The 13,851-nt window shown below is 41.2% G+C and overlaps 1 protein-coding gene across 3 annotated transcripts in view; it reads left to right on the forward strand.

The window, feature by feature from the left end:
- The window catches only part of rttn (rotatin), a 34,556-nt gene that overhangs the window by 13,996 nt on the left and 6,709 nt on the right, over positions 1 to 13,851 (forward strand). For 2 of the 3 annotated variants that reach the window (XM_085172197.1, XM_085172198.1), the window contains exons 24-43: positions 120 to 311; positions 1,173 to 1,415; positions 3,508 to 3,664; positions 5,263 to 5,429; positions 5,638 to 5,857; positions 6,921 to 7,049; positions 7,197 to 7,307; positions 8,099 to 8,257; positions 8,617 to 8,694; positions 9,450 to 9,648; positions 9,828 to 9,925; positions 10,011 to 10,098; positions 10,360 to 10,600; positions 10,960 to 11,050; positions 11,337 to 11,487; positions 11,724 to 11,861; positions 12,531 to 12,733; positions 12,981 to 13,086; positions 13,316 to 13,413; positions 13,657 to 13,734. In XM_085172197.1, the coding sequence (XP_085028323.1) occupies positions 120 to 311; positions 1,173 to 1,415; positions 3,508 to 3,664; positions 5,263 to 5,429; positions 5,638 to 5,857; positions 6,921 to 7,049; positions 7,197 to 7,307; positions 8,099 to 8,257; positions 8,617 to 8,694; positions 9,450 to 9,648; positions 9,828 to 9,925; positions 10,011 to 10,098; positions 10,360 to 10,600; positions 10,960 to 11,050; positions 11,337 to 11,487; positions 11,724 to 11,861; positions 12,531 to 12,733; positions 12,981 to 13,086; positions 13,316 to 13,413; positions 13,657 to 13,734 (2,947 nt within the window). The remainder of the gene's footprint in view (positions 1 to 119; positions 312 to 1,172; positions 1,416 to 3,507; positions 3,665 to 5,262; positions 5,430 to 5,637; positions 5,858 to 6,920; positions 7,050 to 7,196; positions 7,308 to 8,098; positions 8,258 to 8,616; positions 8,695 to 9,449; positions 9,649 to 9,827; positions 9,926 to 10,010; positions 10,099 to 10,359; positions 10,601 to 10,959; positions 11,051 to 11,336; positions 11,488 to 11,723; positions 11,862 to 12,530; positions 12,734 to 12,980; positions 13,087 to 13,315; positions 13,414 to 13,656; positions 13,735 to 13,851) is intronic. The other variant, XM_085172199.1, reaches the window with a different exon arrangement.

Below are 13,851 nucleotides of genomic sequence, written 5' to 3' on the forward strand. Positions count from 1 at the left end.
GGAGGTCAGCAGCAGTGTTAAATATTGCCTTGTGCTTCGTTGCCACTTTTTTTTACTTCCCTGTCATTAAAACACTTGACAGACAATATTCACAGTTTTGTTTTTAATCTTTCTTCAAGGTACAACGTTCCATTTCAGGCAGCAAGTCATCATGCTGTTAGTCCGTACTGCTGCGTACTGGTGCCTTCGTCTGACCTCCAAACTCTTAACCCTGCCCGCCAAGCCCTACAGGTGGCCTGGAACACTGCGTGGCATTCTGGGATAGATAATCTCCTTCAGGGGCTTTGTGGCGTTGCTAGAGATGTCAACGAGTAAGCTCCTTCATATTTCCAACTGTATATGTGCAAATGTTAGGTGTGGCCATTGTACTAATGCGTTTCATGTGTGTTCTTTTTTTGTGTTTAAAAATTAGGATTAAATTAGAGATTGGACACCATGGTAGATGAATGTTTCTGTGTCAAGCAAATATATGTTTCCTTACTCTAGTAGACTGCCAAAGAAACTTACCTGAGAAATAATTCTGTGACAGGATTTTTTTTTCTTTTTTGAGAAAAGGCTTTGAGTTATAGATATCACTCTTTTAAAACATTCCCTGTTGTAGAGCATTGCGGTGAAGTTTTAAATTCAGTCTTGCCATCTTGTGTTTCATCTGTCTTCATTTACTTCTAATGTGACCTAATTCAAACAAATGAGAGTGTCTCTCCCAAATTCAACCAGCTTGATTACAGCACAGATGTTTGAAGCACACCATGGATGGATTAGTCCATCTTAAACTGAATTTCACACAATGCTGTGACTGGGGAAAACAGCACTTGTTTAAGATTGATTAGTCAATAAAATAGACGGGTGTCTTCTTTGTACTTAGTGTTTATGTGAAGTATAGCTATGTATCAAAGCGATCAGCTTCAGATATTGTTGTTTTTTTTGTTACCACACTCGAAAAAAAACATGGCTACCTCTGCTTTAATCAGTTGTAAGAAATTCTCAAAACTTCTGATGAATCATAAATGTCTCATCCCACTAGACTGGTGATCAAATATGACTGTTAATGCAGTCATTAGGGTGATTCTGAGGCTGCTGCTTAAGCAATAAACTTGCCAGCTCATCAGTAGTCATGCGCTTTAATTTGGAATATATACATTTTTAAACCATTAACATTTTATTCCCCTCAGATTCCATCCCGACTTAAAGCTGTCAGAAACACAAGTTTTGTGGCTGAAGGCAGTGCACCTTCCCACTGCGCTGCAGGATTGTATCCAGGCCATCGTCACCGCATCAGGGCACAGTTCTGTGGCCTCTGCTCTCTCCAGGCTCAGCATCTACCTGTTGATTGACAGGCTGGCATTCCCACACATTCCCACCTACAGATGCAGGGAGACGCTTCACTCCCTCAGCTGGCAGGCTGCAGTGACCAGGTACACTAGATAATTATGATCAAGGATTTATGAACTTTTACCACTGTTACCAAAACCAATAAATGTAATCCTGTGTGTAAAATGTAAATAAAGATAGAATTCAAGGATTCAAATTCTGTATAGGCAATATGTCAAATATGGAAAATGAGATGTGAAATGTTTATACTTTTAAAAATGCACTTTATGTTGTAGCACAGGCAAAAACTGAGCACAGACCTGAACAATATATTCAGGTCTGGGAGCAGCGTACGCTTCCATTCAGACAATGTCTTTTTCAACTTGCTTATTTCAGCAAAACAATGCCAAGTGACATTTGTGAATGCATTAAAACAGCATGACTCTGTAGTAAGAGTGCTAATTTGACTTGCCTGCAGCTCAGACTTGTCATCCATTCAACACATTTGGCGCATTATGAAACTGAAAATATGACAAAGAAAGCCCTGAAATGTTGGTCTGCTCAAATCCTAAGAATGCAAAAATGGAAAAACATTGTGCTCTCAGAACTACAGCAACTGGTGTCCTCAATTCCTAAACACCTACAGAGTGTTGTTGAAAGAAATGGTGATGCAACACAGATATAAGCTTAGCCGAATGAGTGGGTGATATCAAATTCAAAATAAACATGTATTTTTTCAACATTGTATAAATGTTTTTTGAACTATTCTCCCTTAATTTAGGATCTGAATAAGCTGGAAGCATTGTGTTTATTTATATTTACACAGGTTCCCAGTTTTTTGTTTTGGAAATGGGTATTTAGCAAAACTGAGTGAGGCATAGACACTCATCTGCCACTTTATTAGGTACGCGTGTTCATCTGCTTATGAACGCAAATATCTAATCAGTCAATCACATGATGGTATTCCAGTGCATTTAGTCACACAGATATGGCTGAAGTGTTCAGGTTGCTGGTGGTGTAATAGTGTAAAGCATATTTTTTGTCTTGGCACACTACGGGTCACTAAGGCTACGTTCACACTGCAGGTCTTAATGCTCAATTCCGATTTTTTGATCAAATCCGATTTTTTTGTCTGCTCGTTCACACTACAAATAAAATGCGACAGCAAACGCGCTCTAGTGTGAACGCTCAAAGCGGCCCGCATGCGCAAAAGAAGATGTCACACACAACGCGCTCTGTTTAGACCCAGACCAAACAGTATTGTTTGATTGATGGCCCTTAATATAAAGACTTCGGACTTCACGTTTCCCAATTTTTGCTTTAAGTTATTTTGTTATTTACATAATAATGTAAATAACCTAATAATTATCCTTATTGCTGTTTTAGAGGAGCGGGGCTTCAAAGGATAGTTGCAGATTTCTGTCAGAATCTGCAGATTGTGCAGTACAAATAAAATGTTCACGTTTCTCCAACGTTGTCTTCCCAGCAGTTTCACCGGATGGCCAGGAAGCGTTCGCGATGTCTTCTCGGGCACTTCTCCGGCGCTGATAATTGGCGTCTGTCTTGTGTCAGTGACGTAAAAGACGGATTTAATGCGACTTGACCATTCACACAGTAGTTGCTTTCTGAAACATCGGATATGTATCGGATTCAGTACCACATACGAAAGTGACCCAGATCGGATTTGAAAATATCAGATTTGTGCCATTCACACTGTCATACCATGATCGGATATGGGTCGCATGGGGTCAAAAAAATCGGATTTGATGCCTGTAGTGTGAACGTAGCCTTAGTACCACCTGAGTGTTATTTAAACACCACAGCCTACCTGAGGGTCATTGCTGGTGAGGCCAACAAATCTGCAGTAGCTGTGTAATGGTAGCATGTCAGTATGGACCGAAATCTCTGAGGAATGTTTCCAGCACCTTGATAAATTTGTGCCACGAAGAAGAAGAAGGAGAATTAAAGTAGGTCTGAAGACAAAAGGAGGACACAACAAGGTACTAAAAAGTGATGAATGAAATGTAATACTTCAGTAACAATGAATACATTTTGGAATAAGTCTCCATAAACACACACTCCGATATGTCAGTTATTTCTCTGATCTGATCAGTGTTACTCAATCAATGTTATTATCCTTCTCAACCATGTTTTTCTTCTAATGTTGTCTCTTTCTCTTCCTCTTCTTTCCTGCAGGTTTCTCCAAGTGCGCCCAGCCTGTGTTGAGGATGAAAGGTTGCTGGTGGGCATCATTGCATTTTTGAATGCCTACTTCACGCGGATTCACACTGAATTTGCGGCCGACTCAGAGGACAAGGACCTGCGCTGGATACTGGAGCTGCTTCTCAACCAGGTACACATCATGACATGTGTGAAAGAAAAACCTCACTTTAAAAAAAATCATTATAGTTTCATTTTATTTAACAGGAGCTATGCTGTTTAGCATGGTTCAAACACAGACAGCTACACAGAGTTTGTAGTGATTACTGTTTACTTAGCCTGGCAGGGCGAAGGACACTGTCTCAGCTGAACTCTGGACACGCACACACATACACATACAGAGATATATGCACATGCTGATGTACACTCATCCCCCCCCTCTCCAAATGCCTTCGACGCTTATTCCCTTCCGATGCTGACGGTGGATCAAGGAGACCAGCGCATAGGCTGCAGGCCCGGGTGTACTGTCTACATTGGCTGTCTCTCACCCTTCACCCATCCCTGTTGCTTGTCGTGTGTTTCTCTGGTGTATTTGTTTTTTTTGTTCTCAAACTGATCTCCCTATTGGAGCTCAGTCTGGGGGGAGTTATTTTTTTTCTCCTTATCTTTCCTCATGTGGTGCATTTTCCATTGTTATACCTCTTTGACCTGTCTTCCCCATGTGATGTTTTTGTGTAATGTATGTGTGGTCGGAGGGTAAGATGGCGCCGCCATTGTGTGCAGTAGGTCGGCAGCCTTAACATGAAATTTCCCCTTGTGGGACTAATAAAGGTATCTTATCTTATCTTACTAATGTCCAGCCATTTTCCTTTAGTTAATTCCTAGTTTTTTGGCACAGCGTGTACACATTATTTTAGTTATGGATTCATTGAGCACTCTAGTTTCCCATTAAACTAGTGGCCATCTTATCCATACATACCTTACTCATCTTATTTATGTGTCACACCATAGCTCACCTTGTTAGTGCCATTAAAATATGTGTGTATGTGTTTCCATTAGCTGGTAATCTGGTTAGAAGCAGAAAGCTATAAATATCAAATCACTCACACACAAACACATATAAATCACTCAGACACAAACACACACACATATAAATCACTCAGACACAAACACACACACCGTCGCACAACCATATTACTTTTTCATAACTGAAAATAGTTTTGTAGCTTTCTACCTCAGGCCTGTGGCAGAGATTATTTCCTTAAAACAAAGTCACATTCATAGTTTTTTTTTAATATACCTTAACAGAAAAATCATCTCACTTTTTCAGTGCTGCTTTTAGGATTTAATCAGTTTCACCTCGGCTTTCTCATTAATGTGTGTGTAAACAATAATTCCTCCCCTGGCAGCTAACGAAGACTCACACTGAATGCCTGGCAGGGGTGAGCAGTGCTGCTCTGACTTTTTCTGTAATTACTGAGCTGTTTCAGGAACATCTGTCACTTCATAGACTTGGATTAACTACCCACTCTGTGTGCACTGCTCAGTATGAAATTCTGCTGTTTGGCATTGCAGAGGCAGGTTTTTAGGGAGAGAAGGAGGTGGTTGGTTACATACACTTCTCGCCCTTCTCTCCATAATACTCCATAAGTCAGTTTTTCTTTTCTCCCTTCAGTTTAAAACCGCTATAACTAAAGTAAATACACTCAACACTACTAGCTAGGAATGCACAAATTATGGGGGTGAATTTAAAATAATTACGTACAATTCAACGGCATCCGTATCTTCCAGGATGCTGTGTCTCTACTGAATTTGCTGCTTGGTGTGGAGACCCAGACCTCAACTAAGAGCACAGGGGAGCATCAAGAAGTGAAGAACCATGTGAGCCAAAGACTGCAGAGAGAGCTCACCCACTTCTTTAACACCTTACTCCGCTGCCTGTCACACACCACTGACAGGTAGATTTTCACACAGACACACTTGTGGCTTCCTTTGGTGAAGTCACATATGACAGCCAGTGGTTCTTTTTTTAGATTAAATAATTTTAACTTTTAAGTTATACAAAATATCTTTTTGTAATGCTAAGTATAAATAATTCAGTCTTTGTCACTCTTTTTCTGCCTGATTTGCTCGTCTTTCTCGTTCTCTCCTTTCCTGTCTGTCCAGGCTATGTTTGGCATTAGCCGGCCCCTTCGAGAGCCAGCTGGCCGTCCGTTTGCTTCAGAGCCTGCGGGTGTCTGATGCACCACGTTTTTATGGCCTTCCCAGCCTGGAGAGGACACTGCAGGGCATGATCAGCGTGACTGCCCAGCCTGGCTGGAGCTCCCACTGCCCTGACCTGGAGCCCAGCTCCCTTTGCTCGAAGTATCTCAGTGGGTTATTAGAGGTATGTGTTTGTCCATCAGTTTGTGTTTGCATGTGGCATGAGTGTCAAGTTCTGTGTCTGCACAGTGTGTGCGCATATGCTCGTGCGCTGCATTGGCAAGTGCCGAAACTTCTCCCCTCTCATCAGATACGAGAATGCCTACAAAAATGAAGAAAAAGGCAAACAGAGTACTTTCTGTGGAATTAATTAAAATTAAGCAAAAATGTGGTTACGGGACATGAATAACAAAAGGTAAAAAACATTCATTGATTAGACATGCCACACTGTGAAGTTGCTGATGAGATTAATCAACCTTGCCTATTCCATCTGTTCAGCTGTTCAACGGTCCATAAAACAATAGCGTAACTCAGTGTAGACCAGCTTGCACAGCAGTCCAGAGCACAGAGGTGTCCACATTTATTTTTGCTTTGAAATGAAGACCCCCAAGGAACAGACTGTTCTGTTTACACGGAAACAGCCTTTTGTTTGTTATTTGGGGGGCAGCTTTTATTGACATAAATTAACATTTAATGGAGACTGAAGGTTAATTTGCTTTTGCAGTTAGGATTTGTAATGGCAGCTTCGGTCTCTCAGATTCAGATATCTTCCTCTTTCACCGTCGGCTTTTTAACCTTTTCGCTCGCATATCACCTGCTATAGATCACTTCATTGACTCCTCCCCCACCTCCTTCTGGCAAAGTAGAGGCCCAAATCTCAGCAAGCCTTGGGCTCCTCTCTCTCTTCATCTGCTCATATGTGCAACCACACATCCTGATGGCACACCAAAGCAAAAATAATTAGTCTCAGCTGTATTTAATTTTCATTTGGATGCATTGGGCTGCATGACAAGCATACAGTTTGCATTAACACAGAAGCAACTACTCTGTTTACTCAACTGACTGTGCCTTTGGTGTTCACACTGAAAGTAGGTGTAGCATTGGATAACAACTACATACCAAATATGAACGACCTCTGTACTGTATCTATGTCTTTTTATATAGATAGATAGATAGATAGATAGGGTCATAGTCTTAATGGGCACATAAGGATATAATATTTCCAATATATTCTGTTATCTACCCAGGTGATATCCTCATTTTATGTTGAGTGGGGTGGCAACTCCTTGTCATTTATGGGGAAAGGTGTTACCAAGAATGCAGTCATCTGCTTGCTTCACTTGTCTCATGAGATGATGTCTGAAAACAAGGACAAGGCAAGTGTCAACATACTGCAGTATACAGCAAAAAACATGCTCTAGAATTGAGATCCTACTGTCTTTATAGTCAGTGAACACTTTTCTGCAAATTATTAAAAGACGTTGGAGTAAAACAGAAGTTGTTTTTTTTTTTTTCTGCACTAGGACATGATTCCACAGTGGTCTTTGGGGAATGAAGCAGCTGCCGAGGAAGCCAGTTCCTCTCAGCTGGGTTTAGCATGGTTGATCCCGTTATGGGTGGACCGAGACCAAGAGGTAATGAGCGCCACTTTTATATGCAAACATAACACAAAAACTATGTTTACTGTGTTCGGTTGATTATTTGTTTGTTGGAAATAAATCCTAATATTGTTGGAAGGCCTGTTTATGTTGCTTTAAATGGTAAGGAAAATGCATTTGTGGTTATGCAGCAGCGTTATGCCCAATAAAAATTTTCCAAACAGCTTATTCTGTTACTGACTGTTACTGACTTGGTGTTGTTTATTGGACAACTATATAATTTATTGCCAAGTAGCACTGTTACAACAACGAAATAATCAACCAAACACAAATGTCCTTACTTTTTGGGCTATGTTTATTTAGTGTTTATGCTTCAATATATGAATTTGCTGTAAGAGAGTAAAGGAGTTGAGTTTACATTTGATTTTTCACCTTCATTTTTGTAAACCCTGTCTGTTTTTAAAATAAAGCTTTAGATGTTTGGCTTCTGGGGCGGGGGAAGAACCCTGTAACAGTTGCACAAGAGCTCACAGGCATAAAGGAAGTACATGACAGCTAGTCGTACCAAATGCACTGCTCAAAAATGACTTCCCACACAAGTCAGTCTAAGAGGCTCCCTTGGCAAAGAAGACTATGTTTTCAGTTTAAATGTCAGTATGATATTATAGTAAAAATAAAAACCACCATGACCAAATTCACATTTATTGCATTAGATTTATACCATAACTTTAACATGTCATGTTTTTGTTTTGTTTTTTCTTTAACAAAGCTTCATCTCAGTGTTCTCTCTTCCTCGTTTCAAATGTGGGTTTATCCTTTCATGTCAGGTGAGATTTGCCAGTTTGAGTTTAGGTGCAGCTCTATCCTCGATGCCCAACGGGTGCCAGGCTCTGTGTGCCAGCTGTCAGAACATAAGTGGAGGCCTGTGGGGCACATTGCTCAACATCCTCTTGGATCAACAGGAGAGCAGCATGGTCCGCAGAGAGGTACAGTGTTTGAACTGCAACTGTGCTGACTGTTAAAGCCAGAAATATTCTGGGTTATTGATTATTATCACTAATGGTTTAACCTGAGGACTCTTGGGTGAATATATAGAACATGCAGAGATGATTAGTGATAGGTAAACTATGAGTTGCAGAGTATATATGTCTCAGTGGAAGGAAAGCAAATTTCATTTTCACCTAATGAGTGGTCAGAAAATGAGTCTGGACTTGAATGTATTACCAGCCAAATAAAGGCAGATGGCACTGTTGCTGATTTAGTTTAAGTTGACTCAGTGTGTGTTTGTGTGTGTGTATGTTTGTGTCCTTTTTTTTTTTTTTTTTTTAATGGTTTGTGTGTCTAGGCTGCATTTATCCTGCAGAACTTGCTGGTGATGCCTATGCCTGCCAACGCAGAGGAGGCCAAGGACTCCCACTGGCAGGTCAGCAGATCTGCCAGCCAGTTAAAAAGCTTTTATAGACCATGAACTGTTTTCACTTTCTCTCTCATTTGGTTTTTCTCTCTTTATATCCCCTCTCTGTCCCTCCTTTCCATTCCAAACCATCCTCTCCTCTCTAGTTGAGCCCTGCAGGGTTCAGGGGTGTTGCTAGAACTGAAGCTGTACTGAGGGTGCAGGCTTCCTGCACTAAAACCCCAAAAACCACATTTAAATCTGTCAAAACATCAAACTAATTCAGCATGCCATTACTCATCAGGGGGGCTGTAAGTCAGAAATTTGGGGGGGGGGGGGGGGGGGGGGAGAGGTATCGTGTGTTCTTATCTTATAAAAGCAAAGCTTGTTGTTTACTGAATCTGATGCACACAACATTGCAAAGTACAAAGCAGGCCAAGTGCAAAAAAAAGAAAGCAGAAACGGTTACACTTGCTGCCTAGCTGTGCAGGGGCTATATGAAAAGAGAAGAAAGATCCAAAAACAAAAAGAAAATAAAACTAGGACACAAAATGTCATCCTGTAGCTATGAAGTGACATTTGTAAAATGAATGAAATGTCTTACATCAGTGGCGCAACTTAACGAATGCCCTCAGCCTCTTAACTTTGTCCTTTTCTTCAACTCTCTTTGATTTCTTTGTTTTTAATCTGTAAATTTCAATGGGAATCATAATTGCATCATAAAAATATAATGTTTGCATTAAATACTGAAACATCTATTCTCCTGTCGCCCTCTCATTGTCCAGCACCCGTGTGTTCGCGATGAAGTGTCTGGGGTGTCTTTAGTGGGTCTTCCAGCACTGCAGGCTCTACTCTATCACTGTCAGTATTTCCAGCATGTGGCTCTCTCTGCCTCCAGTTGTTACTGTGGCAGGTACACTTTCTACCTCCAGCCTCGTGTTGGCTCTCACTGTGGCCCAAGACTTCAGGAGAGCGCCTCATCGGGTAAGCTAATTCTTTTGATTTTCCTTAATTACTCTCTTCAAGCCTGATAATGTGGATTTGTTCCAGCAGTACACATCCACACTGACTTTCATTATTGATTTTCTTCCCTTTTCCCCCCTACATTTTCTTATAACACTGCTGTAATCTGTATGTGTTGTTTTGTTTATATGCTTGTGTAGATTCTGAGAATTCTCTGTGCCTTTCTGGACGCAACCCACCAGCACCCACAGTCAACTCCAGCAGACCCTCCAGCTCTCTGTCCACCTCTAGCACTGTGGTCAGCGCAGCAATATGCATACCAATAAATGAACCGCTGCATTAAAGTCAAATGGATCCTCACATCTTAATGTTGTCCATTATAGATAAGAGATTCAAGGCCACACTCCCCAAAGGCTCCCTCCCCACTGAGTATGACACAAGATACCCCTGTCAGCAGACTGATGGCTCAAGGTACTGAAATGAGAAATGTCTGTGGGTAACAGCCTCAGTAAAACTGTGTGTTTACTTCTTAGTACTGCATAAACCTTTCATTTTTTCATTGTCGTAAACTAAACCAAGTTGTGTTTATGTGAGCATCCTAAATACACAGCTGAGAAAGTAGTGCAGTGTTCTCCTGTGCTTTTCTTTGGTTTGCTGCTTTTGATTATGTGGTCAGTGGTTGGTAGCCAGAGACAGAGACGTGATTTACAATATGTGTGAACCCTTTTTCAGGAAGTGTGTCTGTTAGCCCTCTATTGATGTGTCTCGCAGGCCAGAGCGACATAGACACCAGCAACTCTAATACCTCGCAGGACTCCCGACAGGGCGAGCCCTTGGCCGTGGAACCCGTTGTCAAGGTAACGCCTGACCTCCTGACGGCCCACTGCGGCCTGCTGACCAACCTGCTGGCCATCCTGCCAGACTTCACCCTCACTGCCATCCGACATAACCAGCTCCTTCAAGCTCTGGCCAGGTAAGAGGTCACATGTTGAGTCCACATGAACACCAGCTCAACCACCCTTGATGTATTATCATCTTATGCAAGCATTGATTTAAATGTTTGCTCTTTTAAACAAATAATCATTTAAGGGAAATACTTGTAAAAAAAACAAAAGCAGAAAGTTTTTGTCCTTGTAAACACAAAAACCATAAAATACAGATACAAAAACGACACCTTGCATTCCTGCACCGTTTTTTCCCCCCCTTTTTTCACCATTTAAATAAAAGTGTGCATATTTGACTACAGAATTCATGTTAATTGTAGCCTTAATCCCCTCTAGCTGGTTTCTTGCAAGCACACACTTTCTCCATCACGTTTATTTTCTTCTTCAGTCTGGTGGCTCTTGGCTCCGTTGAAAAGTGTCTGACTGAGCTGAAGACGCCAAACATCCTTCCAGGAGAGAGAGAGGACATCAAACGCCAGGTGAGGATTACTGCGTTAGACGCATCTAAAGAAATTTTTCCAACGTTTTTAACATTTTTATTATTATTATATCTTACCACAAAAAACTGTGGGCTGGTTTGAAAAAACAAAGCAAAACAGTGCATTTGAGTGCAGCACAAGGTTATCTAAGAGCATCTCCAGATTTCAGTGTGGGTGGAATACTAAACAAGCTCATATTCAAAACATACCATTGTTTTGGACATGTTTTAATAATATGATTTTTTTTAACTGTTTAATAAATATCTGAATTATTTTTCCTTTCTAGTTTGTCACCATACTTCAGTTCCTGTCCAGCTTTTCAAAACTCCTGCAGTCATATGTCACAGTGAGCGAGGAGCCGGTTGGACAGATGGACTTCCTGAAGAAGCTGTTGTCTTCTCTGGTGGCTGTGCTCATGCTGGATACTAATGGTTTAGGTCAGAAAATCATATTATGTTTAAAGGAAACAATGATATAGACTGTTTTCCAAAATTTGTATGTATGCTATCATTGGTGACCCTTTTCCCCCCAAAACCTAAACAGTCCTTTAAAATCAAGTCCATTTTGAACATTGGTCCCACTCTTTTTGCAGCATGCCCTGTAGTGCACTCTGTGTGTCTCTTTGTGGCTGTCTTGTGTCATAAAATTTGTGACTCACCCTTTCCCTCCTCAGACGCAGGTACCCGCGACGTGGTTTGTATGTGCTGGGTAGACGTGTTTATGCTCCTGGCTACTCTGGTGAAGAGGGACGGCTCAGCAGCGCACCCATCTGTCTGTGCTGCGCTGGGGAGACACTGGCGAGCGTTTGCAGGTACACAGGTTGCTCGGTTCGGTATGCGAGCAAAACTGGGGCGGGGGGAAATAATGTAATAACTGCAATTTGGACTACAGAATTTTATATTGTAATATTGATCACTTCTCATATTGCACAATTATATACTATTGTGAAATTATGTGTTCCATTTGATTTAAACAACCCACTGAGGTTTAAGACACAAGCTCTTGCTTGATGAAATGCGGTCTTACATCATAAAAGACTGATAACCGTGATTAGGTGTAATTATGTTGATTGCGGTAACTGACTAAATAATCAGGATTAGCATTTTAGGTGTAATTGTGCAGCCTTAAATCTGATGCAGAAAAAAATCAATTCTGTCTTTTTAACATGCTTTTTGCATCATTACTGTTTGTATTAACTTTCCTGAACAGATGCTACGATAGGATAATTGCATCCTGTCCTCATACTACCCCTACTTGTCTTCCTGTGTGATTAATGGCGCAGCAGGAAAGTCTGATGAGTCCAGTGAAATAATGCTGAGCCTTTGTGCGTGTAGTTTTGAGTTTACACGTTCACGATATCTTGGTGCCATTCAAATAATTAGTGTGCTTACTTATCGCACCTACTGCCTCACTCATGAACAAATATTTAGCTATCACAGGGTTGCAGTTTTTTACTCTCATTTTCCCCGTGTGTCTGCAGGAACGTTATCGGTGTGCGTAAATGAGAGGTTTGCGCAGCCTCTCCTTCACACGGTGGCTCTGCAGTTTCTCTGTACAGTTTTCACAGAGGAAACAAAGAGCCGCAGTCAAGAGGTCACAACCTCAAACTCAAAGTATGTCAGATCTCTCTCAGACGTCCTGAATAGTCCCTCAGCCAGCGAGCTGTGTGAGCTCTTATTACAGGTATGATGGGGTGATGGTCTCTAAATTAATCAGCTGTGTTGTTAACACTGGAAGTTTAAACGTAGAAAAGCCAAATGGCTGCTCTCTGGGAGTTCCAGTGTTAACCAAGCTACCTTTGTGTTCTCTAGGAATTATTTTGGAACAAAAAATCGAGTTACATGCTTTTGGACAATGTTATGTAATAAAGTTTGAATTTGAAAGTTACTGTGCGGCGCAATCACTGTCCTGCTTCAACTTCTGATGCCAGAGCTTTGAGAAGAGGACCACTCAGGACCCTTTAAAGAAGCTTACAGCTAGAGCTCTGATGACACTGCTAGCCTGCAGCCCCACAGCTCAAAACTATGCAGTTAAAGGTAATCCCCCAAACGTCAGGCTGGAGTTAGATTATCACCTGTCATTTACTCTGGTTTCTTTATGTTCATCTATCTTTTTAAACCGTGTCCCTAAAAGTTAATCTTTGAAGCAAACCTATTATTGAGCTATTTTTGTGATTGTGTTAAAAAGTGCTTGGATAACAGTAGAAACGTGGTATGTTGGTGATAGTTTAACCTAGTGTGAACCTCGGATTGTCTTATGTTCTAGCTGGTTTAATTGACACCTGTGTGGAGCAGCTGAAGCAAACTCATACCCAGCTCCACTTGGAGTCAGTCCGGCCCGGCAAGGCTTCCCACCGCAAAAAGGTGAGCACAGACTGGCTGGAAATTTCCAATCTCAGCATTTCTTTTCACTTTGGATAGAATAACAAACTAAATTGACCACGAATGAGTTTTTGGGTAAATGTTATGAATATGGGTTGTACTTGTCAGCAGAAAGTGTGCTTACTGTTCATATAAGCTTTTAATGACTGCGGTAAAGAGTGTTTTTAAATTTGGAAAATGAAGCCCATTGGACTTTGGTGTTTTATTGTTTTCCCATATTATCAGGAAGAGGGCTATTTGAAGGAAGTCAAGCTGACTGTGGAGATCCTGCGGAGTGCTCTTTATTGCAGCGATGAATGCAAAGTAAGCCTCTGTGCCTACCTTTTAATTCCCCACTGCTAATTGGTTTTTAATGCAACCCCAGAGTACCGGCGCTGTTCTGTGAATGAAATTTGCCTAAATGCACACGGCTCAGCTAAC

This window comes from Neolamprologus multifasciatus, chromosome 9 (assembly GCF_963576455.1).
Source record: "Neolamprologus multifasciatus chromosome 9, fNeoMul1.2, whole genome shotgun sequence".
NCBI classification, from domain to species: domain Eukaryota; kingdom Metazoa; phylum Chordata; class Actinopteri; order Cichliformes; family Cichlidae; genus Neolamprologus; species Neolamprologus multifasciatus.